We start from the raw sequence: 27,933 nt of genomic DNA, 5'->3' as shown, positions 1-27,933 counted from the left end.
AATAATATAAGGGTGATTCACCCTTACGGCCCTTGTCACCCTACACTCCACACCTGTCTGTCGCTAGATATGCTTGTGCTGACATACGGACACGGTTCAACATGTCAAAACATAGCTAACCATATGGTTGATACGTATCAAATAATAATTTATCGGTTATACAAACATCCATACATTTAAACTGTCACACGCAAATCAATTAATGTTCTCATAATATTTACGTTTCATGTTACTTGGAAATAAGTCATAAAGTTGATATACTAGAAATAATAGGCGAATAAAAATATTATAATTATGATTTCTAATAACAAAATCCTTTCCTTCGTTAATTAATTTATAGCACTCTCAATCTCAATTTGCTGTATACTAATGTAACAATCGAGATTACTATAAATACACGCGTGGGACTGTTAATGGATATTACCATAGCAAACAGATTGCAGATTGAAATCAGATCCGAACAACGCCCACTCGTCGCGCCGCGTCCATCATTCACTTTGGCTGTCGGTCAGCAGACTGGACCTGTTAACGTAACAAATAATAAACATTGTTATCCATTGACAACGCACAGTAACAATGGAGTGCGGGCGACTCGTGAATGGAACGAGATGGAGTGCTTATTCCTTTGCATCGTCTTCCTCGGACGCGAACACGCCGGCGGTTTTCATCGAGGACTGTCCAAGTGACGAACAATGTGCAGTGAACGACAACTATCTAATAACTTTCCCAGACGACGACAGCGATGCCTCGAACAACAATTCAACCGACTATAAACTCAATCGCTTCTACGAGAATCCCCTTTTTATATCCGCGGGTGAAGTTTTAAAAGCCGAGATAAGTGACGACAACGGCGTAGAACTAATGAAGAGTGAGGCAAAAAAGTTGGGGGATTATAAGTTCTGTGAGGCAGTTAACGACTTCGACATCGAGTTGGAAGCGGGCGAGGCGGTGCCCATAGTTTACCTTTCTAGTACGAGGGCGGCGAAATTGCAGAGAGCGCTCAGACTCGCTGGATACAAAAAGGTTAGTTCCCTCAGTTGCTTCCGTTTATTTTGTAATAATTTCCTCTTCAACTTCCTTTATACAGTCATTATCATTTTTTATTTTAATATTCGAATGAAGTTTTCAACTTTTAATTAAAAGAGAGTGATTCTTTGAGTGATTTTAATTTTTTTGTTACGCTAAAATGCTGTGGATATTACAAATTGTTTTGGAGACACTTATAAAAATAAAAATGCGCAAATAAACTGTGTCCTTCGAAAGATATTTTGGTATATTGTTAGATTTTGAAAGCACTATTTTTAGTTAATTTACTTATTTGTCCTTATACTTTGAAATCGTTATCGTTTTATCGATTGTCCATTACTTGTCAAGTGTACTCGTATTAGGGTACAGATTTGCGCAACATGTGTACAGTCTGTACACATCTTGCGCAAATCTTTTTAATGTTCGAGGCACGTATAATTTTAAAATCTTAAGGCACGTAGGGACTTTGAATATACACGAATCTTTTGCAAAATTTACGGTGCCAATGTGATCTGCAGTATCCTGATGTCATACTTCATACCATTATCATCCTTGCTTAATATTACACCAAATTTATAGATATTATTCAATATACGTACATAGAACATCTTTTCTCGTTCAGTTCCTTCGTTATGATCATTAACTTGAGTGAGGTTGAAAACTTTTGAACCTTCTCCGGGAATACCTATAAAGTTACAATACAAGTTTTGGCGAACTTCACTGTTCAAAGTTAAAATTCTTAGAGCTTTATCCATTATAGAGGATGCTATTCTTATAGACAAAAGTTCTATTAATACTTTACTAAGTAGTCTATAAATATAATATAATTTGCTTCAGTAAATAATGATCCGATTTTCAATGTGATTCGAAGCTTACATATGCTGAAAGCAACTTTTTTCTTTCTTATATCTGGAGCGCTCCAACGAATAGCACTATCTTTAAAGCGAAGAAAGTTTAACTAAGTAAAATTATTATATATGCATGTACTTAATAAACTTTTCCTTTGCTAAGATTTCTGTTTCTTTGGTGGAAGAAATTGAATAAAGAGTTGTAGAGAGAAATTAATATCTTAATTTATTTCGGGTAAAACTGAATTGATTTACTATTTCATGTCGTGTATGTAAGTGTCGTAAAGAAGTTATATACGTCGCTTGTAGACATCAGTGACTAAATTTCGTTATTAATTTTCAATCTATTCGATGCTTTGCCTACCAAAGATAGACTTGACAGTTTCTTTATATTAGGCATTGTCAAATCTTTAATTGGAAAAATGGAAATATTGATAATTAATTTTAAAGTAAATACGATTTAAGTTATCTTACCACAAATTTGACATTTAATATCCTAAATAAAGCTAATCTTTCTTCACTTCCAAAAGGACAAGGGTTTAAAGCATTGCAGCGTAACAGTAATTTTAGAGACACGCCAAACTTTAGGGTTCTCATATAATTCGCACCAGAAACATTACTACATTAGCATTAAATCTGACATTGAATTGAAACTATCCTCGGGACGCGAAACTTTACCAATAACTTTTAGCTTACGGCTTCGTTTGGCCTCACGCTATAATTATTTCAAACTTGGAGAACTTCTGTCCGTATATTATGTAGGAAGGCCAGATTGTATGTTTGTACAAAATTATAACATAGACAATTTGAAGGATTGAAATAGAAATGGTGCGGTCTGTACATTTAATCGATAAGGAAATATATATTCGCTTGTTGCTGCAATTTCACTAGGAGAACGAAAATAAGAAAATCATCGTTCAGGTTACATCAGTCAGAGATCTTACATATTATGTACAACATAACAGTTACACATGTCAAGATTGAGCAACGTATAATTCATGTCAATCAGCTAGCAATCTGAGCGCAATCAGCTAGCAGCCCTTTGTCCTTCCATACCACAATGAGTTCAGTTTAAACTGAACTGCTTGGTTCACGACACTTGTGACACGTACACGTTTTAGGAGTGATATTTTGGACAGATTTTTTTCCATAGGTCTCCCTGATTTATTAGATTTTGTATCCACTATCTTTCAAGATATCCAAGGACAGAGACGGAACTGTACTACTCAAGACAGAGAATATGGATAGTTAAGAGTGTATTGGCAATCTTACACATACACATAACTTTATAACTGTACCACATGTTTTAATAGCAGAATTTGCAGTTCAGGAAAACAATTCAGAAAAGTAATTATTTACTGTAACTCTCATGCAAATACGGACGAAGATACGGGATTTTGTAAGTGTGGTAATAAAGTTATTATACAACTTCGTATTGTTGCGGCAACTTACTTTAGCTCCAGTTGAGCATTATTTACGGCTTCATTAGTAGGTACTTGTATCCGTTTTTAATGAAAAGTTATTTTATCGAGCCATGAAACTGCTAAGGGTAATATTTTTATTCGTATTCGCCAGGGTACAAAATTAGGTTATCCAAAATTAGGTAAGAAGACAGAGATAAAAACAACTTTTGAAACGAAATTAGGAAAACAGAAAAGCTCTTTGTGACACAATTTATGAATTTTGATTGTTACATTTTTTTCATGCCTTTGTTAGTTTTTTTATATAATTTTATGACGCTGTAGGTATTTTTCAAACATATTTCAAACACGTAAGCAATTACTAATAACATATCATTAAATGGAATATAAATTATTTTACAAGATGCGTACGATTTTTAGAGCTATTTTGATAATACTAATATATTTATAAAGGAAATTACAATTACTAATAACTCGATAAAGACACTGTCTCAGTTGATGATGAACGACACTCTTAATTAATTTTAAACGAAAATAATATCTCTCAAAAACAGAGCTTTCTTTAAATAGATTGATACCCACAAAAGAGAGAGGCGTTAGGAAAATTTATACTTTCCTCAAAAGTGAGCAGAAGTCGGCTATTGTGAAACGTGACAATTCTATTTTAAATCCGGTCTATGGACCACTTTAAACTGTCCTCAATATGTAAGTGACAGTTGCGGAAATATATGAAGTTTTTTAATGACACATTATATAAATTGCCTTTTTTGTGTTTACATATATATTATTGATTTTACTGAACATTTCCAGCCTATTTAAAATTATTAACTAGCCTAAAATTGTAGCTTTAATCTTCCAATATTTTCGTAACCATGTGCTCCAACGGCCGTAAGTCAATTAGTATTCAGAATCAGTATCGTTTTGATACAGAAAGCAAACACAGAATGTCGGATCAATTCCAGTTTTAATCCGTCAGGTACATGCAGGAAAATGACACCAACTTCCTGTGTCGTGGATAAACTAGACGGCGGAGTAGACTAGTAATTTAGAACTGCGGCTAACCTCACACTATTGCGTTACTATAAGACTTACTTTCGCTTGTGAGACAACTTTGATAATATGGTTTCATGAGTCGGTTCTTGGCACAGCTGTCACATTACTCGCAACACACGAAGCCGCAATACATCGGCCATAGAACGAATGCCAAGCATTGCCTACTCATTTCAAAACAATGGTCTATTACAATAACCATTATGCGTTGGTGACAACTACGATTGTTTGAAGGGGTTTAGAATCTGCTTATGCACAAAACACCATAAGCATGTGATATCACATTACTCATGTAGTATTGTTCATGGTCTTTGCTTCCATAATAATACGAGTAAACTCTAAGTTATATTATCCTAAATGCTGTTCTGGTAGAATCTGGGAAAAGACTACAATTTAACTTTTCTGTACTTATCGGTCATAGATTAGTAAAGATACTTCGCCGCCTTGAAATTGAATGAAGCCACAAACGGCTTATTAGTAAGTTCTTTTTTTTAATTCTTGACAAATAAAAACATATTTAGAGAAAATTTACGAATAAATAACTAATACTGCGTAATTTACATAATAAATAAATAATTATTTCAAATATTTTAGGGACATTTTAGCACGGAGACGTGGCAAAACTTTTTTACGCAACAATTACAATTCTCAAAACTGGGTACATTTTCTTGTTAGGAGTGAGTAATCTTTAGTAATCTATGATATTGGTGTACTCGCATTATCCAACTCTTTTTCCAATTCTGCAATCAACAAAGTAGTGCGCCCACAACAAGTTTTATTATATTAAAATTTAGAAAAAAGAAAGCTGTAAATTACTTGATATTTTTGTTATATTTTCCTCTTAATGCTTGTTGTTGTTATAATGCAGAAATAGGCGACTTAATAATTAAATGTCTATTTTCTAAAATTATTTCTATTAAGAAGATTCCTGTGGCAAAATAAAATAAACACAATTTGCTAATGTATTCGATAACAGTATTTTGCTTCAGTCCGAGGTTTGCAAACCACTCAAAAATCATATCAAATAAGTCGTTCCACAAATAGCTCACGGAGAAAGACGATAAAATCATATATCTGTTCACGTGTGGCCTCAAGGCTAGGAAGGCTAGAATATCCTGGCGTGGGACATTTCCGTTTGAAATACGGTTCGAGTTAAGCGTTCATATTTATTACGTGTGTACTCTTACATTTTATTTCTCCTTTTACATTTAAAGTGCTAGAATCTTGAAAAGTTTAACCACTTTTTCTCATTCCCTGGTTAAAAAAGATCAAACAGATCAGTATATTTATGTGTACCTTTATATTCATTTATGTAATGATAAAAATTGATAGGGAACATACAAAAATTGTAAAGTTCGAATAATTTCGTACACTATGTTGAAGAAATCTATATCTGCTGTATGATGTTGTAGATATTGTAAAATAAAACAATAATATTTGTAGTTTAATAAATATGTATCTAAACATATTCTTCCCTATAGCCTTCTAGCATCTTTAACGATAAATCTGTAACCATATCATTTTCTAGTGTGCAAGTTTGTAGTCAGGGTGAAAAGTTCCTTACTTTAAATCTCATACTCAAATCCACAATTTAACGCGTGAAGAGAGATACGTCGCTGAACGTATTATATAACATCACGTGCAGAGGGACAGTCTAAAATAAGGCCAGACGTGGTGCAAATATTTGTGCGGTATCCCTATTGGACCGGACTGAAATAGCGACGGTTCAGTCGCCTTCACTTCTATAATTGCTGGCCGATCTCGCCATAACGCTTTGCACCTATATAGCTCGTTTGTGAAGTACTTACTGCGATTTTTCATCACGCTCAAATGGGACGTTGGGTTCGTCTTTAACATTATTGTCTTATTTTTCATGTTCCTTGTCCAAGTAGTCCAAAAAGGAAATAGAAATGTACATTATTACCATATTTTGAGAATTATGAGAATAGAATGAGAATATGAGGGCTAGGCCTTATCAGTTACAATAATAATGTGAGTTTATTTCAATAGTTCTAGGAAGAAAGAATTTAAAGAAGATTTTAAAAAGTTTATTTCTCTTTGAATGTCAGTCATTACTTTGTAAGATTTTATGTCATTAATAGTCGCAGCGAAAAAAAAAACCTCCATAAAACAATTTTCCATTAAACAGATCTAAAGACTTATAATTATAAACAAGAATCTGTTGTATATTATAGTAGACAATTTCTTATAGATCTTGTTTGTTTGTACCATAGATTAGTAAAGATACTTCGCCGCCTTGAAATTGAATGAAGCCACAAATGGCTTATTATCATAAGTTCTTTTTTTGAATTCTTGACAAATAAACACATTTTTAGAGAAAATTTACGAATAAATAACTAATACTGCGTAATTTACATGAATTAACATAATAAATAAATAATTATTTCAAATATTTTAGGGATATTTTAGCACGGAGACGTGGCAAAACTTTTTTACGCAAGTATTTCAATTCTCAAAACTGGGAACATTTTCTAGTTAGGAGTGAGTAATCTTTACTAATCTATGGTTTGTACGTAGACATTTTAATTTCAGTTTCATTTAATCCTGCGTAGAACTGATCGAAAAGACATTTAGAAGAGGCACAATACTTCGTATATTTTGTAAAAATAATCTTTGTCAAGATTTCCTTTCACAGAGAAACTCCTGATTAATAAGAGCTCAAATCCGGAACATTTCAAGGAAGAAGAGCCTTTCTAAAGAAAAATCTTTGAAGTGAAATAAAGTGCTGTCACTGGGAACAGTGATACTTAAATCATGCTTCATTTCTAGAGTTTGTTTCTTTCACTAAATTATATGTTACTTTCTTAAAATAATTTATTTTCAATGCTATAACTTAAAGGCGCTTATTCATAATTACTCGTATATCTACTTTTATCTTCGAGTACACCGACAGTGCCGTTTTTATCAATTCATATAGCAGAATTTGAAAATTCTTAAGTTTTTGCGTTATTACTTAGTTCTAATAGTCAGCAACATTGATTTCAAGTAGGACTTCAAGACTAAGTCGGATACAGCTGTCCTTACACGACAGCAACTACTTAATGTCAGATAGACTGTAAGCTCGTTTGTTGCTTCAATAACATCAAACAAAAAACCTAAGGAAAAAATATAGAATTCATAATTTTACGAACATTGACCCCGATGTCAAATGTATCAATATATACATGAAGCTGAAATTCTGGGCATTGCTGTAATGGCGTGCGGCCAAGAAAAAAATATTTTGGCGCCGAAACCAACCTTTATGAGTATCTTCCTTTGTCACGGAACCATTATTTTGATGAAGCCACGAGTATAGCCAACAATTATCTCTGGTCGTAGAAAGTTTTTGTGATTCGAAAAGTATGTCAAAGTGGTTTAGGAAGGTGTGTTTCATTGTATACGCTGTAATTAATAGCATTAAGTCTTTGGGGAACTAATTACGTAGTTTGATTTTTCCTAACTATACCTACCTTTTATACTAATTGGTTATTCTAAAACAAAACCGTTAATTACCATCATTGTTTGTAAACTATTTTTGTGGTATCTATTGACGAGCTTATTTAGAATAATAGTTGAAACATTTTTTTTCGATTTTGGTCAAACTACGGGCATTGTGCGCATTACTCGTAAAATTATTTTGAGCTAAATTGGTCTATTGGTGTCAATTTTGTAACAATTTTGTACCATAATAAAATACTAGTTTCACTTGAAATAATTTCAGCATGTTAACAAAGAGCTCTATATTATATACTAGGTATCGCGTGGGTGCGCGAGCTGCAAGCAGCTCGCGGGGAAATGTCTTGTTTAGTTTTGCGTGCAAGATTTTTTACAAGTTTTGTTTCTATATATTTATTGAAAATTTGTTAATTTTTGGGGCCGTTTGTAAAGGATACGAGTTAATATTTGCAAAATACCAAGAATTTGGGTCCTGATTTTTTTGTCTATAAGCCATACATTTTAAAAACATAATGACACAATAGCTTGAAATATTACATACAAAAATACTTATTTATAAAACTTGTTATTTTTTGCATGGCAATACTAAAATATTTTTTTACCAAAATGTGTAGTCTATTAGTACATACGCGTTATACATTATAAGGCGTTAAAAATATACAGCAACTTGAAATATTACATAAAATAGTGCATATCGACCCAGGAATGCGTTATTGCTGTTACGCCAAAAAGTCTGGAAATACGTTATATACATATTTGGAATCAGATTTTTTTCTGTGTTGAATGATCAACACTCGTGTAGCTCTAAGAGCATTTTAAATTCATTTACAGCGTAGAAAATTTCAATGAAATGTTTTTTTTCGACCTTAAATTGCAGTAACCCTGTAAAAGTCCTTCGTTTTATTGTACTGCGCCTGTTACACTAATTTCACTATCAAAACATTTAAACACAACACGGGTTACAGCGTTTTCGCGGTCTGAGAATTTTAGTCCCAGCTCAGTTACAGTATTTACACGGTATGAGATTTAAAGGCGAATTATAGTTACAGCGTTTATATGGTATAAGAAATACAAATATGTCATATTTAAATCCTTAATTATGTAAAATAAATCACTAAACTTTTAATCTTGTAATGGACACACACACATATAAATATGGACATAAAAACTAAACCTAATCACTTGTAATGGACACAAAAACATATCTTACAACATTTTAAAGGCATCCAATATTTAAGTTTCACAATATTTACGATATTTTTAAATGTTACTACGTGTGCTCGCGCCCTTTTGACGGAGGCGACGAAAATGTTCCATTTGCCGAGCGGTAGGCGAAGTAGCAGGACGTGTAAGGTGTTCATTAAAGTACATTTAATTATTAAAAATAAGAAACATTTTAGGTATAAATTGAATATTATAATTACAGTCTTTGTTCAGTAAAAATTGTAAAAATTTAGGCTATTAATGGCAAAAAGTGCTAGGTAGGTATATTTAAAATTATTGCTTCTACCCATTTTTTTAACGCGGAGAAATCCAGAAGAGCATCAATGAGGATTTATGCATATCAGATCAGAAGATCAGGGGAACAGTGGTATGTCAGACTCTTACCAACTAAAACTTCGCGGCGTTCCTCTGGACGTTCAGAGACGGTTCACGAGAAAGCACGGCACGGACCCGGCAACCAGACACTTCCATCCATAGCGCGAACCACCAGCACTACCTCTAGCGTGTGCTGGGTCATCCAGCACAAATAATTCCAGAAAAAACCATATACCTAGAGTACGTGTGTCCGACGGGAAGACAGGACGCCCTTGCGCTTACATAACCACTTCTCAATAACGCACGAATTGCCTCAATAGTCCTCAGGACGGCTCTAGGATGCACCAACCTTGAGTTCCACGTCTCGGTAACCCATTGGCGCAGCTCAGCTCTGCGTCTCTCCAGTTCCTGTTGCACGGGCGGGCGGCTCCAGGATTGGTGTGTTTCCTCGCGCCAATAACGTAGCGACAAAAAGATCATCGCTCCCAAATCCCAGAGCAAACTTCCCGCCAAGACGTAGGCTGCCTCACATGAGATAAGGCAGAAAATCTACCCAAGGTCGCCGCCGACCTCAGGCGCTGAGGGGTCCATCCAAAGCTGGGTCCGACATTTCACCGGCTATCCAGGATGAATCCCAGATACGTTCGCAACGGTCTCACGTCGATACGAACTTCGGAGACGACGATTTAAACATCCTGGGGCGGCGCCTTCCGAGGGCCATGAAGCATCGCCATGATTGCCATGAAGCACAGTTTCGGATTTTTCAAGATTTTTAAACACAACTGCCGTACGCGGCCCACTATGAATACCGTGTAAGCGGTGACGCGCAGGAAAGCATCCCTATGGTTTCCGCTACAGACAGTCATCAGGGTGTCGTCTACATAACAAACTATGCTGACACCCGGAAGGGGAGTTCCTCGCAGCACTCAGTTTTAGCCGATATTCCACAAGAGAGGATCCAGCATCAAAGCTTGTGGAACTCCGCACCATATTTCCCGCCGACACCACCGGTCTTGGCCAGGGTATTCCACCATACGCCTAGATAAGTAGTCCCCGACAATCTTCTCCGGGAGAACCTCCGTGGTAATGGGACGCTATCCTCTTGCAATTCCAGGGGCGGGTGTCAAACACGTTGGCCATATCAAGTGATACAGCCAACATTACCTCACCCCGGGTAACTGTATTCTTCGCCAGGGACTTCGCCTACTGTACCACGTCTGCGGTGGATTTCCCTCTGCGAAATCTCAACTGGTTGTCAGACAGATCCAGACCGACATCCTCGAGGTGCCCATCCTCGTCAAGCAACACGACGGAACGGTACGCGAATGGGGTTGCGCTGGACGCCCTGCTTTCCAGGAGGACCAGACGATCTGTCTTACACTGTTGTAGTATTCTGGACTGATACCCATCTATAAATCAAGGTTTAATGTGACTGTTGTGAACGCCTTTGTCCAGTGGACGTCTAGACTAAGGTATAGAGATTTTTTTGTGAGCTTTGATATATAGGTGTATCTAGAGGTTGTTAGCATGATCGGCTATTGAAACTACGTAACATACGCCAACGGTTGGTCAATGCTATCGTACCGAACTTTCGGGCTTTGCTCATGCAACATACCGGTTGACCCAGATACTCATCGGACATCGTCGTTTTGGTGAGTATTTAAAAAGGATAGAGGGAGATGACGGCATAGCACACGCTGCAGTACTGCCCAGCGTGGGAGTCTCAGCGGCGGTTCCTCGTGACAAAAGTGGGACCGGACCTGTCTCCAGCACCATTATTGGAGCTATAGTTAAGCGTAGCAAACCCTGGGACGGCATGATCACGTGCGACATTGTCATGTCCACGAAGGAAGACGCCGAGCGAGCTAGCGCACAGCTTGGAGGAGGAGTCGCCACGGGCATACATAACTCCCATCTGTCCCTGTAGTTCCGGGACCAGAATAGGGTTACGGTATCCTCTGCCTGTCTTAAGAGGCGACTAAAGGGACTTCCAGGGTTGCGGGTGGCAAAAGTGAGAACTCGAACCGCCCGGGCAACGATTCCGGGAAGGACGGCAGTACGTGTGCTCACTTGGACGGAGCCCGACAAGGCAACGCGCTAAAAAGACTTCGGTTGCGTTCTTTAGGAGATTTAAATTTCGAGAGTTAAGGTATCATTACCCGATGACCCGACCCGACGAATGACCCGAGTGTCCTTAGATAGGTGTTAGAAAAAAAAATCACAATGGCGGATTTTTGGCGCGAAATAGTAACACATTTGAAAAATAAAGTTAACCGAACCTATCGAGCAGGGTATCAAATGAAAGGAAATTAAACGGAGATTATAAAAACATATTTGTATATATATAAAACAGCAAGGTGACTGACTGACTGACTAACTAAATGACTAATTCATTTTTCGGAAATCAACGTACAGTCGAAACCACGGACCATAGAATTCTGAAATTTTGCACATAGGTTCTGTATGTAGCGTTAATAAGTACTGAGGAAGGCCTTTTGAAAATTCTACCCCTAAGAGGGTAAAATAGGCAGTCATGTCAGTTTTTTTTTTAATCCTTTAATTTTGAAGCAACTACTGTAAAATTTAGTATTTGGCTTCCTGGATAGGAACAAGGACATACCCATTTATCCCCCCTTCCTAAAAATCAACCCCGTAGAGATAAAATCGGGGTTGAAAGTTCATTTGAACAACCGTCAATTTTGAAGCAAACGCTATGAAATTTTGTATCTGGTTTGCTGGAAAAAAAATAATGAAATTTTACCCCTAAACGAAGTAAAATAATGTTTGGAACTTTAAATTACTGAAGTTATATATTTTATGGAGCATAAATTGTGATTTTTTTTTTCGCGAAATAGTAACACGTTTTAAAAAAGTCCTACTTCAGCCTTTTTAGGCATTCGTATTTTTGATTTTTTAATAATATGACATGTATAAAACATGTCATTTTATTAAAAAATCATCAATCAAATTTTCTTTAATGTTCTAACCTAACCTAACCTAACAAATTCTACATACCTACTATCTTTTTCTGTACTAATGTTACAAAAGTAAAAGATTATTTTTTATCATTATTCAAATATATATAGTGATTGAAGGTGATAGAGCATTAAGTGGTTAAACCTCATAACAGCAGTGTTAAGCGCTGCTGTGTTCTGGTTTGAAGGGTGTAGGTAAGGGAGACAAACGTTTCCGAGACGTTCCAGCTTAGTCCTCAGGGGTAGCGGCGCATTTGTGACCGATTCCAGGCAGGAATATATAATCCTATCTGAGGTTGATTACAGACGTCCATAGGTAATAGCCACCCACCATCAGGTGGACTGCATGCTCGTCTGTTACTCCCATATTGTGAAGTGTAAAAAAGTGAGCGCTAAATGGCCGAATAGACAGGTGGTATCCCTGTATCATCAGGATTAAGGAGTTTAATATTGAATATATGCGCAAGCACAAATAATTTACTTTTATTAATCTCAAGTCATAAATAATTTCAAACCAGTTATTGCTTTCTTAACATACCAATAAGTTACCTAATTAAGATTGAATCATATATGTACCTTTTTAAACGACTCATAAATAAATTTCGAAATATACTTATACTTATACTTATAAACCCTGTAATCGATAACCATTACTTCTCTCCAAATAATTTAAACAATTTGTCTTGCTTTTCTTCTTTCATATCTTATGACCCTTCTATGAACTCTGACTACGAATTCTTCTCCTCCGAAATGGTAACAAGTGATTTAAATACTTTAGTGTTGAATGCCCAGTCCATTATTATTACATTCCAAAGACCACAGGTATTCTCCATTGTTTGATCCAATATAAACATGAAAACAAAAATAAAACTTGCAATTAATTCTAATTAAAAATGTAACTAAGTAAGTACAAGCTGTAACCATACTTTTCCAATTGTTAGTAACGTAATGGATACTAAAATTCAATAACCTAATCCCTTTATTATTATTATACGGATAATATAATGTTTAACAATATAACATCGATAACTTTAAAAATCAATATTACTTTCGAATATTATCAGCACAATAAGCCCTTGTACTAATATAGGACTGTTTATAATTATTCGTAATATACGTATAAATATTTAACACAAACTCCGAAACGTTAAGTGTTAAATGTATGACAAAATATTAATTATTTGAAGCATGCAAAAGTTGCCTTATAACATTAAAGTTCTTCTAAACAAATATAACATTTGCTCATAACAACGGTACTGCCATTTTATATCTCGACTGTGTAAGTAAGAACTTCTAATATGATTAATATTTAAAAATTAAATTATGATTTATATTAAAATAAGGTAAAATGAAAACATAAATATTTGACCCAATCAAATTCCTGTAAAACGGCCGGCTAGGCTACTACATGCCTATTTAATAAACTCAGATAGCAAACTTAAGACAATCTGTACCAACCAACATTTGTATCGATTCTTAATTTGTTGTATTTAAATATATCCAATAAATTAACTTACGCAGATTTACGCAGGCGATCCCACTGGCTAAATTGTTGGGGGTGTCTCCAATGAAAGGCTTGAATCAAGCTAGTTATTTTTATTTAATTCCAAGACCTCCACAAACATCGTCCTTGACATCTGCCGTTTCCCGCCATAACCCTTTTGTTTTTTTTTTAAATCACGAGTACAGCGTTACAGCCAATTAAATATGTGGCCAGCATTATTTTTCGAGTGAAAGGTTTTAAACTAATTTTAATTTAATTTATTTTTATAATGTTGAACTAACGCAGTAAGATATAATAATAAATGTGACCTTAAAATAAATACTAAGAAAAAATGTAATTTGGTGCCGGTCATCGTGGTGGTGGTCATTAAAGCGAGAGAAGAGCCTGAAACATTGCATACAAAAATGCATATGTATGGAAAAATATTTTTTTTTTTGACAATTTTGATATATTTTTTTAACAAAATGATTTTTTTTCAGACTATAAATACCTACAAATACCTCATACTTTGTAATGATATCAAAAGAATACAAGTTTGAAATATTACATACAAAAATACATGCATATGAACTTTTGTATGACAACACATATAATTTTTCACCATAATATTCAAACTGTTAAAATCGACAAACACCTCATTAATTGGAATGACGTCAGAAGGAGACAGCAGCTTGAAATATTACATACAAAAATGCATATGTATTTTTTTTTGTATGGCAACACTGAAATATTTTTCCACAAATTTGTACAGTATATATGTACCATTAAACGCCTCATACTGAAAAAATACGTCAAATGGTGCCGGACATTAAAGGGAAACAACAGCCTCAAAGTTTACATCCAAAAATACAAATGTATGAATTTTTTTTTTGTATGGCAACACTAAAATATTTTTTCAAGAAAATGTGAAGTCTATTAGTACCTACAATCGCGTCATACATTATAAGGCAGCCAAAAATATACAAAAGCTTGAAATATTACATACCAAAATGCATATGTATGAGAATTATTATTTTTTGTATGGGAACACTGAAATATTCTTTTACCCAAATGTTAAAACTGCTAGTATCGACAACCGTCTCATACATTGGAATGACATCAAAAGGAACACAACAACAAGATGGGACTTCGTACCCACCGGTCTCTCATATGCCGCGTCTGCGTTTGCAATATGGGGGGTGGGTAGGGATTATTCGGGTCTCGAGGGTACCCTCTTTGCCCGGGCAAATTCTCAAGGGAGTGAATACCCCCCGGATCAATCAAAAGGAAACACCAGCTTGAAATGTGACATACAAAAATGACAAGTATGAAAATTATTATTTTTTATATGGTAATACTGAAATATTTTTTCACAAATTTGTACAGTCTATAAGTACCATTAAACGCCTCATACAGAAAACTGACATTTAGTGATGCTGGGCATGGTGGTGGTGGTCTTTAAAGGGAGACAACAGCCCGCAACACCACATACAAAAATACAAATGTATGAAAATTATTATTTTTTGTATGGCAACACTACAATATTTTTTTACCAAAATGTGCAGATTATTAGTATCTACCAATGCCTCATACATTTTAATGGCATCAATACAAGACAACAGCTTGAAATATTACATACAAAAATGCATATGTATGAAAATTATTATTTTTTGTATGGGAACACTGAAATATTCTTTTACCCAAATGTCGTAACTGTTAATATCTACAAACGCTTCATACATTGGAATGACCTCAGAAGGAAACAACAGCTTGAAATATGGCATACAAAAATGCACTTGTATAAAAATTATTATTTTTTATATGGCAACACTGAAATATTTTCTCACCAATTTATACAGTCTTAAGTACCATTAAACCCCTCATACAGAAAACTGACATTTAGTGATGCTGGGCATGGTGGCGGTGGTCTTTAAAGGGAGACAACAGCCCGAAACACCATATACAAAAATACATATGTATAAAAATTATATTTTTTTGTATGGCAACCCTAAAATATTTTTTTGTCAAAATATGTAGAATATTAGTACCTACAAACGCCTCATACATTAAAATGACATCTAAAGGAAACAACCGCTTGAAATATGGCATACAAAAATGCACTTGTATGAAAATTATTATTTTTTATATGGCAACACTGAAATATTTTTCCACCAATTTACACAGTCTATAAGTACCATTAAACGCCTCATACAGAAAACTGACGTTTAGTGATGTTGGGCATGGTGGTGGTGGTCTTTAAAGGGAGACAACAGCCCGAAACACCACACACAAAAATACAAATGTATGAAAATTATTATTTTTTGTATGGCAACACTAAAATATTTTTTAATCAAAATGTGCGCAATATTAGTACGTACAAACGCCTCATACATTCTAATGTTACCAATACAAGACAACAGCTTGAAATATTACATACAAAAATACATATGTATGAAAATTAATATTTTTTGTATGGCAACACTAAAATATTTTTTTACCAAAATGTGCAGTCTATTAGTACATACAAACGCGTCATACATTATAACGTTGTCAAAAATTTACAACAGCTTGAAATGTGACATACAAAAATGCACATGTTTGAAAATTATTATTTTTTGTATGGCAACACTGAAATATTTCGTTACACATTGGTACAGTCTATAACTGCCATTAAGCGCCTCATACAAAAAAATGACCTCAAATGGTGGTAACAGCCTGAAATCTTCGATAATCCTGTAGAAAATGCATTTGTATGAAAACACTTTTTTTGTGTATGGCAACATTGGATTTTCGATTTTTTACATAGGGTCCATTTGAAATAAAAAATATCTCCCATACATTACTTATATGCTCTGTCTACGGTTTCCGCCCAAGTACTCAAAAAGTGAAAATCGCGAAAAAAAATTCTGTATCCCAGTGTTGCCAGTTAATTAAGATGAAAATGGTCAAATGTCATAACGGCGCCCAAAAAAAATTGTCTTGGGAAGAAATTTCATTAAAAATATTTCTCCTTCTACTTTTTACATTTTTGAATGAAAAGTTCCAAAAAATGTATGAACGATGAAAAAAAAACTTTACCTGGCAACACTTCGAGCCGAGCTCCATGACCGCCCGATACAAAGCGACTCGCTCAAATGTTGCCAACCTCAAAATATTTCACTTCGAAAAATGCATTTTTTCGTACATTTTACAAAATGGCTGATTCAAGGTCCGCCATCTGGTTAAAAAAATATGACACTGCCATATGATAAAATTGAGGATACACTCCGGCCAATAAAATAAAAATGTCGAAAAAATATTATTAAAACCATCGCGCTACGGCCCCACAAACACACCTCGAAAAATTAAAGATTTCAAATTCAAATATCTTGGCGGCCATCTTGTTTTTCCAATTTTTTCTAATTTTATCGTAACAGTCGTCCCACAATTAGCCGAAAATGACACCAATCTCAGGTAGGCGCGCAGAATAAAAAAAAAGTAGAAAATCGCAGGAGGGCCGCCATCTTGAATTTTGTATGTTTCCCATTTTTCCTATAACCACCATTATTTACCGAAAAAATATCTCATACATTATTACTACCCCCCACCAATAGTTTAGGCTGGGCTACTCGAAATGTCAAAAAAGTGAAAAAAAAAATCTAGCTCCCAGTGTTGCCAGTTAATTTGGATGAAAATGGTCAAATGTCATTACGACCCCTCTGACAAATACCCATGTAAAATATTTTCATTAAAAATATTTCTCCTTCTACTTTTTACATTTTTGAATGGAAAGTTCCAAAAAAAGTATGAACGAAGAAAAAAAATCCTAAACCTGGCAACACTTCAAGTCACGTTCCACAACCGCCCCATACAAGGCGATTCGCTGAAATGTTGCCAACCTCAAAATATTTCAATTCAAAAAATGCATTTTTTCATACATTTTACAAATTGCCTGACGAACGATCCGCCATCTGGTTAAAAAATTAAATAAATCCAATTTGGTAAAATTGAGCATATATCCGAGAAAAAAAACGAAAAAAATAAAAAAAATATTTAAAAAAACACATCAGTGCCACCCCGCGAACACACCTCGAAAAATGAAAAATTTCAAACTCAAGTATCTCGGCGGCCATCTTGTTTTTTCAACTTTTTCTAATTTCATCGTATCAGTCGCCCTCAAGTTAGCCGGAAACGATACCGATCTTGGATAGGTGCAAAATAAAAAAAAAAGTTGCCCAATCCAGCTCGGCCGCCGTCTTGAATTTTGAAAGTTTCAGATTTTTCCCATAGACACGGAGGCAAATAAAAAATTCCACTCATACATCAAACCCACCCCCCACCACTCCTTCAGGCCGAGGAAGTCGAATTTTTGTAAAACTGAAAAAAAATCCTGCGGCCAGTGTTGCCAGTCGACATCGACGAAAATGGTCAAATGTCATTACGACACCCAAAAAAAATATTCCTGTGAAAAATGTTCATCAAAAATATTTCTCCTTCTACTTTTCATATTTTTGAATGAAAAGTTTGAAAAATTGTAAGAGTGGGGAGAAAAAAACTCAAACCTGGCAACACCTCGGACCGAGCCCCATGACCGCCCCGAACAAAGCAAATCGCTCAAACGTTGCCAACCTCCGAATATTTCACTTCAAAAAATCTGTTTTTTTCATACATTTTACAAATCGCCTAACAGACGACCCGCCATCTTGTTGAAAAAAAAAATTAATCCGATTTGGCAAAATTGAGGATATATCCGAGAAAATTTTAAAAAATGGCAACAAAATATTAAAAATCCCAAGAGATACGACCTCCCAAAAACACCTCGAAAACTGAAAAATTTCAAACTCAAATATCTCGGCGGCCATCTTGGTTTTTCATTTTTTTCCAATTTCATCGTAACACCCACCCGAATATTATTCGAAAAAGAAACAAACATCAGGATAAAGTCAATAAATAATAAAGTTGAAAATTTTAAATCGGCCGCCATCTTGAATCTATGGCATCTCATATTTTTTCCTTTGCCTCGGGGGGGAGAGGAGAAAACCCGCCATAGACAACAAAGTCGCTCCTAGACGGCAACATGGAGAACGCACGTCATTCCTTACAGGATTATATATATATAACTAGGTATCGCGTGGGTGCGCGAGCTGCAAGCAGCTCGCGGGGAAATGTCTTGTTTAGTTTTGCGTGCAAGATTTTTTACAATTTTTTTTTCTCTATATTTATTGAAAATTTGTTAATTTTAGGGGTCGTTTGTAAAGGATATGAGTTATATTTGCAAAATACCAAGAATTTGGGACCAGATTTTTTTGTCTATAAGCCATACATTTTAAAAACATAATAAGGAGACAATAGCTTGAAATATTACATACAAAAATACCTATTTATAAAACTTGTTATTTTGTGTAGTCTATTAGTACATACAAACGCGTCATACATTATAAGGCGTTCAAAAATATACAGCAACTTGAAAAATTACATAAAATAGTTCATATCGACCCAGGAATGCGTTATTGCTGTTACTCCAAAAAATGTGGAAATACGTTAAATACATATTTGGAATCAGATTTTTTTTCTGTGTTGAATGATCTAACACTCGTAGCTCTAAGAGCATTTTAAATTCATTTACAGCATAGAAAATTTCAATGAAATGTTTTTTTTTCGACCTTAAAATGCAGTAACCCTGTAAAAATCCTTCGTTTTATTGTACTGCGCCTATTACACTAATTTCATTATCAGAACATTTAAACACAGCACGGGTTACAGCGTTGTCGCGGTCCGAGAATTACAGTAGTAGTATTTTAGGTATAAATTGAATATTATAATTACAGTATTTGTTTAGAATATAAATAAATTGTAAAAAATATGCGATTAAAGGGAAAAAGCGCTAAGTATACTTAAAATTATTGTTTCTACCCATTTTTATAACGCGGGGAAATCCAGAAGAGCATCCATGAGGATTGCATATCAGATCAGAAGATCGGAGGAACAGAGGGGGTACGTCAGACTCTTACCAACTAAAACTCCGCGGCGTTCCTCAGGACGTTCAGAGGCGGGTCACGAGAAAACGTTAGCCGGGCCGTCTATTCGAGGCAATTGTCACAGTGATGGCACCTGGCCATCGACACCCGCCCGATCCGGCACAGATAATTCCAGAAACAACCATATACCTAAAGTACGTGTGTCCGACGGAAAGACAGGACGCCCTCGCGCTTACCTAAGCACTACTTCAATAACGGACGAATTGCCTCAATAGTCCTCAGGACGGCGCTAGGACGCACCAACCTTGAGTTCCACGTCTCGGTAACCCATTGGCGCAGCTCAGCTCTGTGTCTCTTCAGTTCCTGTCGCACTGGCGGGCGGCCAGTATCGGTGTGCTTCCTCGCGCTACTAACGTAGCGAAGCAAAGGTCTTCGCTCCCAAATCCCAGGGCAAACTTCCCGCCAACTCGTAGGCTGCCTCACATGAAAATCTACCCAAGGTCGCCGCCGACCTTAGGCGCTGAGGGGTCCATCCAAAGCGGGGTCCGACATTTCACCGGCTATCCAGGATGAATCTCAGATAAGTCCGCAACGGCCTCACGGCGGTACGAACTCCGGAGACGACGATATGAGCATCCTGAGGCGGCGCCTTTCGAGGGCCATGCCATGAAGCATCGCCATGATCGCCATGAAGCACAGCCTCGGATTTTTCAAGATTTTTAAACACAACCGCCGTATGCGGCCCACTATGAATACCGTACTGGCGGTGACGCGCAGGAAAGCATCCCCAAGGTTTCCGCTACAGGCAATCATTAGGGAAGGGGAGCTCTTTGCAGCACTCAGTTTTAGCCGATATTCCACAAGAGAGGACCCAGCATCAAACCCTGTGGAACTCCGCACGACATTTCCCGCCGACACCACCGGTCTTGGCCAGGGTATTCGACCATACGCCTAAATAAGTAGTCCCCAACAATCTTCTCCAACAAGGACATACCCATTTATCCCCTCCCTAAAAATAAACCCCGTAGAGGGTAAAATAGGGGTTGAAAATTCATTTGAACAACCGTCAATTTTGAAGCGAACACTATGAAATTTTGTATCTGGCTTGCTGGATAAAAATAATGAAATTCTACCCCTAAAGAGGTAAAATAATGTCTGGAACTTTGAATTACTGAAGTTATATATTTTATAGAGCATAAATGGTGATTCTTTTTCGCGAAATAGTAACACGTGTTAAAAAAAGTTAACCAAACCTATCGAATAGTGTATCAAAATAAAGGAAATCAAAAGGAGATTACACTTACATTATGACAGTACAGTCTGACTAAATGAGTAGTGTTACTGTGCCAGAGTTCTACGCAAAGGAAACCGCTGAACTTTAGAGGTTACTCATAGGTTACTCATACTTTACTCATAGGTTCTTTATATAGCGTACTAAATGAGCACTACGAGGATAAAATAGCCTTTTTAGTGATTTTTTAATTTAATTACTTGTTTTTTATTTTCTTTTATGTTCTAACCTAACCTAACCTAACAAATTCTACATACCTACTATATTTTTCTGTACTAATGTTACAAAAGTAAAAGAATATTTTTTTATCATGATTCAAATATATATAGTGATTGAAGGTGGTAGAATATTTTGTGGTAAGACTCCGGCGGCACCACCGCCACACCTATTTCTGCCTCATAACAGCAGTGTTAAGCGCTGCTGTGTTCTGGTTTGAGGGGTGTAGGCAAGGGAGACATACGTTTCCGAGACGTTCCAGCTTAGTCCTCAGGGGTAGCGGCGCACGTGTGGCCGACTCTAGGTAGGAATATATAATCCTATCTGAGGTTGATTACAGACGTCCATAGGCGGCAGTAGCCACTTACCATCAGGTGGACTGCATGCTCGTCCGTTACTCATTAAATGGCCGAATTAGCGTATTTAATTAGCATTAAATGGCCGAATAGATAGGTGGTATCCCTGTATCATCAGGATTAAGGAATTTGATATTGAATTGCAAGCTCAAATAACTTACTTTTATTAAGTTGAAAATTATTGTATATTAACAGGGTTGAGTAGGTTAAATTTGTGGTCAGTACATGGATGGGTGATTGCCACGTAATGTTACTTGTCTCCTCAAACGTTTTCGTTTTTTTGAATTTACGTTCAGCTGTTGGTTCCAGATGCTAATATATAAGTCTGGTGAAAACCTCAAAAATTATTGTTTAAAAATTAAAAGGTTTAAGTTATTGGATATCCACAACCACTGTTTTTCTTATATGAACTAAAAGATTTACTTTACCTATTCGACTTTCGTTATTATATCGGACCATCGAATCTATATAACCTGTAAAAATCTAGACTGTATTTTGAACTTCACGTCAAATTCAATTCTGATAATTCTGGAATATCAAATTCTGGGAAGTAATGATAAATGACAAACTAAAGGAAAAGCGTAAATTTTAAGAATGTACGTATTTTTTCATATTAATTTGGTAGTTAAGTTCCCGCCATTCATTAATTTAGACATCTCGCGTATTAACAATGTTTTTGGTCTAATATTTCAAATCATTCGGAAGCGGACGTTTTGTTCTTCTAGAATTTATATTTTTATGTTTGACTTAGTTAAGGTTATCTTTAGGACCATTATAGTAGATTTTCAACTTGCTCTGCGCGGAGTGTCGTTTAATACAAATGTAAAATTGACAATTTGCGAGTATGACTTTTCAAGTAAAGTCCTAGTCATTACTTAACAATGGCATATGGAAAATCATATGTAACGTTGAAACGAAGTTGTAAACAATAAAAAATAATAAATTACATATTAATAAATTATCTATCTTTATTTAAAATATAAATCCTAAAAACGGCGGGAACTTAGTTGCCAACCTATTAGTTATACTAAGCCGTATGTCACGGTCATAACATCGAAGAATTAGTTGATTAACCAACAAATTCTTCAATGTTATGACTTATGTATACTCCTAAGAATTAAATATAAGTCATATGTTATGTATAATCTATAAGGATCAGTATGCCAATATATGAAAAAAAAAAATATTTTCAGAATTTGATCCTTATAAGAGACACTATCAGGTAGTGAAATAATATAGAGCACGTATTATTTTTCAAAATTATCTCATTCGATTCTCGGCTAAGGAAGAAAATATTCTAAAAAACTAATGATGCAGTTTTAGTTTTACTGTTACTCCTTATAGTTTCGGATTTGGCCCTGAAGGCCTATTTGAAAAATTCACCCTGTATAGGTGTATCTGGAGGTTGCTAGCATGATCGGCTATTGGGACCACATAAGCCAACGGTTGGCCAATGCTATCGTACTGAACTTTCGGCTTGGCTCTTCGCGAAAGGTCATGCAACATACCGGTGACCCAGATACTCACCGGAAATGGCCGTTTCGGTGAGTATCTAAACAGGATAGAGGGAGATGAGGGCCCAGTGCCATCATTGAGGACACTACGAGGATTCCGCATAGCACACGCTGCAGTACTGCCCAGCGAGGGAGTCTCAGCGGCGGATCCTCGTGTCAAAAGTGGGACCGGACCTGTTTCCAGCGCCATTGTTGGATAGCTCCAAGATATAGCAAGATTACCTGCGACATTGTCATGTAAACGAAGGAAGACGCCGAGCGAGCCAGGGAGCGCACAGCTCGGAGGAGGATTCGCCCGGACCAGAATAGGGTTACGGTATCCTCTGCCTGTCTTAAGAGGCGACTAAAAGGGGCTTTCGGGGTTGCGGGTGGCAACAGTGAGAGCTCGAACCGCCCGGGTTACGACCCCGGGAAGAAGGGCAGTATGTGTGGTCGCATACCGTCGTACACCAAACGAACTGGTGAGCGTCATGCTCACCTAGGCGGAGCCCGACGGGGCAATGCACTAAGAGGATTCCGGTTATGTTCCTTTGGAAATCCCGAAGTCCTCTACGCAGCGCCAAGGACAACTACCGGGGGATTTTAGTGCGGTAAGAATCCCACATAACCCCGTGTCGTTCCCACGGCATAGGGTACCTTTTGAAGCTTTCCCCTCTTCTCAACAAAAAAGGTTTATCTTGAGGGAAGTATAATAGGTACCTTTTTATGTAATATATAGCAGACGAACATGCAGTCCAGACAGTAGCCACATACCATCAGAAGGACTGATAAAGCCTTGCACTAAAATAAAAATATTTTTTAGAAGAAACAGACGACGAAGATGTTGATGTATAAGAAGAGTGATAACGTAAGAGACAAATTAAACAATGATGAGATGAAAGGTTTTATGAGTTGAGTTGAGGCGTTAAAAAATCAGAAAAGTTTAATTATAACGTTTAAGTGAAAATTATTTAAAATTACGATCTCAGTTTTTTAAGATCCCGTTATAATGTACGATTTTTTTCTTAAGTTATTTCAATCATATTTAAAACGTTAAAGAATTACATTTTCATTACCTGCAATAAAAAATAAAGTAAGATTTTAAAGTGTTTTAGTTTTAGACCAGATCCCTAAATACGTCTTTTTATTTTAATATTAATTTTGTTTATGCCACAACTTACAGCATTTTTTTCGCGTAAAAAAAATAAACTCATCGGATTATAGCTTTTTAAAGTAACAATGACTTAAAAATATGATGTTTACAGCATATACGCTTCCCAAAAAAAGAGATTACATATGCATAGTGCATATTTTTTTCGTATGGCAACACTCAACATTGGATATTGTATTTTTTACGTAACGATCATTTTAAGTAAAAAGTTTATCCTCTGTCAACGGTTGTCCCTCAACTATTCAAAAAGTGAAAATCATGAAAAAAAATCTGTATGCCAGTATTGTCAGTTGATTAATACGAAAATGGTCAAATGTCATTACGGCATCATGAAAATGTCCAAATATACATCATAGATTATGGCCCTTCTTTAGTAAATCTTATATTTTAACCCTCTTTAATAACTCACAAAAATGTAGAAGATTATTACATTTTATATCCTTTACTTGAGTACATACAACATCCACAAAATCTGTTTCTCTGTGTCTGTTAATAAATAATTATAAATTATTGCGTAAGAAGAGAATCTAACATCTTACGTCCCTTCCCACTATGTGCATGGTAGGGCTACACTCCAAAAAGAATAATCACGAGTAACATTCATATAGGTAACGTAAGCCACAAACAATTTAACTCAAATAAATAGAATACTCAAAAACTCAAGTCATAAATAATTTCAAACCAGTTATTGCTTTCTTAACATACCAATAAGTTAGCTAATTAAGATTGAATCATATATGTACCTTTTTAAACGACTCATAAATAAATTTCGAAATATACTTATACTTATAAACCCTGTAATCGATAACCATTACTTCTCTCCAAATAATTTAAACAATTTGACTTACTTTTCTTCTTTCATATCTTATGACTCTTCTATGAACTCTGACTATAAATTCTTCTCCTCCGAAATGGTTACAAGTGATTTAAATACTTTAGTGTTGAATGCCCAGTCCATTATTATTACATTCCAAAGACCACAAGTATTCTCTATTGTTTGATCCAATATAAACATGAAAACAAAAATAAAACTTGCAGTTAATTTTATTTAAAAATGTAACTAAGTAAGTACAAGCTGTAACCATACTTTTCCAATTAGTAACGTAATGGACACTTAGGAATAACGCAAATAGAACAAAATTTCAATAACCTAATCCCTTTATTATTATTATACGGATAATATAATGTTAAACAATATAACATCGACAACTTTAAAAATCAATAATTACTTTCGAATATTATCAGCACAATAAGCCCTAGTACTAATATAGGACTGTTATAATTATTCGTAATATACGTATAAATATTTAACACATACTCCGAAACGTTAAGTGTTAAATGTATGACAAGACAAAATATTAATAATTTGAAGCTTGCAAAAGTTGCCTTATAATATTAAAGTTCTTCTAAACAAATATAACATTTGCTCATAACAACGGTACTGCCATTTTATATCTCGACTGTGTAAGTAAGAACTTCTAATATAGTGTTCTTATGATTTATATCAAAAAAGGTAAAATGAAAACATAAATATTTGACCCAATCAAATTTCTGAAAACGGCCTGCTAGGCTACTACATACCTATTTAATAAACTCAGATAGCAAACTTAAGACAATCTGTACCAACCAACATTTGTATCGATTCTTAATTTGTTGTATTTAAATATATCCAATAAATTAACTTACGCAGTTTTACGCAGGCGATCCCACTGGCTAAATTGTTGGGGGTGTCTCCAATGAAAGTCTTGAATCAAGCTAGTTATTTTTATTTAATTCCAAGACCTCCACAAACATCGCTCTTGACATCTGCCGTTTCCCGCCATAATACCCTTTTTTTTTTTTTTTTTAATTCCGAATACTGCGTTACATCCAATTAAATATGTGGCCAGCATTATTTTTCGAGTGAAAGGTTTTAAACTAATTTTAATTTAATTTATTTTTATAATGTTTAACTAACGCATTAAGGTATAATAATAAATGTGACCTTACAATAAATACTAAGAAAAAATGTAAAATGGTGCCGGTCATCGTGGTGGTGGTCATTAAAGTGAGAGAAAAGCCTGAAACATTGCATACAAAAGTGCACATGTATTTTTTTTTTTGTATGGCAACAATGAAATATTTTTCCACAAATTTGTACAGTATATATGTACCATTAAACGCCTCATACAGAAAAAAAACATTAAATGGTGCCTGTCCTTAAAGGGAAATATTGCATATAAAAATACATACATATGAAAATTATTATTTTTTGTATGGCAACACTTAAATATTTTGTTACCTAAAGGTAAAGTCTATTAGTACCCACAATCGCGTCATACATTATAAGGTTGGCAAAAATATAGTAAAGCTTCAAATATTACATACAAAAATGCATATGTATGAAAATTATTATTTTTTGTATGGGAACACTGAAATATTCTTTTACCCAAATGTTAAAACTGCTAGTATCGACAAACGTCTCATACATTGGAATGACATCAAAAGGAAACAACAGCTTGAAATGTGACATACAAAAATGAACATGTATGAAAATTATTATTTTTATATGGTAACACTGAAATATTTTTTCACAAATTTGTACAGTCTATAAGTACCATTAAACGCCTCATACAGAAAACTGACGTTTAGTGATGCTGGGCATGGTGGTGGTGGTCTTTAAAAGGAGACAACAGCCCGCAACACCACATACAAAAATACAAATGTATGAAAATTATTATTTTTTGTATGGCAGCACTAAAATATTTTTTTACCAAAATGTGCAGATTATTAGTATCTACCAATGCCTCATACATTTTAGTGGCATCAATACAAGACAACAGCTTCAAATATTACATACAAAAATACATATGTATAAAGATTATTATTTTTTGTATGGCAACACTTAAATATTTTGTTACCTAAATGTCTATTAGTACCTACAATCGCGTCATACATTATAACGTTGTCAAAAATACACAAAAGCTTGAAATATTACATACAAAAATGCATATGTATGAAAATTATTATTTTTTGTATGGGAACACTGAAATATTTTTTTACCCAAATGTCTTAACTGTTAATATCAACAAACGCTTCATACATTGGAATGACCTCAGAAGGAAACAACAGCTTGAAATATGGCATACAAAAATGCACTTGTATGAAAATTATTATTTTTTATATGGCAACAATGATATATTTTTCCACCAATTTATACAGTCTACAAGTACCATTAAACGCCTCATACAGAAAACTGATATTTAGTGATGCTGGGTATGATGGTGATGGTCTTTAAAGGGAGACAACAGCCCGAAACACCACATACAAAAATACAAATGTATGAAAATTATTATTTTTTGTATGGCAACACTGAGATATTTTTTAATCAAAATGTGCACAATATTAGTACCTACAAACGCCTTATACATTCTAATGTTACCAATACAAGACAACAGCTTGAAATATTACATACAAAAATACATCTGTATGAAAATTAATATTTTTTGTATGGCAACACTAAAATATTTTTTTACCAAAATGTGCAGTCTATTAATACATACAAACGCGTCATACATTATAACGTTATCAAAAATTTACAACAGCATGAAATGTAACGTACAAAAATGCACATGTATGAAAATTATTATTTTTTGTATGGCAACACTGAAA

General features: G+C 35.1%; 1 protein-coding gene across 3 annotated transcripts in view; it reads left to right on the top strand.

The window, feature by feature from the left end:
• Window positions 1–27,933, top strand: part of ASPP (Ankyrin-repeat, SH3-domain, and Proline-rich-region containing Protein) — a 401,632-nt gene that overhangs the window by 202,517 nt on the left and 171,182 nt on the right. The window contains exon 1 of one of the 3 annotated variants that reach the window (XM_073073421.1): window positions 511–1,023. The exons of the other annotated variants lie outside the window; for them this stretch is intronic. Coding sequence (XP_072929522.1) covers window positions 577–1,023 — 447 coding nt within the window. The 5' untranslated portion in view covers window positions 511–576. Of the gene's footprint in view, window positions 1–510; window positions 1,024–27,933 lie in introns of those variants that run through there. 3 annotated transcript variants of the gene reach the window in all.

Source organism: Epargyreus clarus, unplaced genomic scaffold (genome assembly GCF_041222505.1).
Source record: "Epargyreus clarus isolate Ecla_fem2 unplaced genomic scaffold, WU_Ecla_fem_2.2 ptg000001l, whole genome shotgun sequence".
NCBI lineage: Eukaryota > Metazoa > Arthropoda > Insecta > Lepidoptera > Hesperiidae > Epargyreus > Epargyreus clarus.
This window is presented reverse-complemented; position numbering and strand designations above follow the sequence as displayed.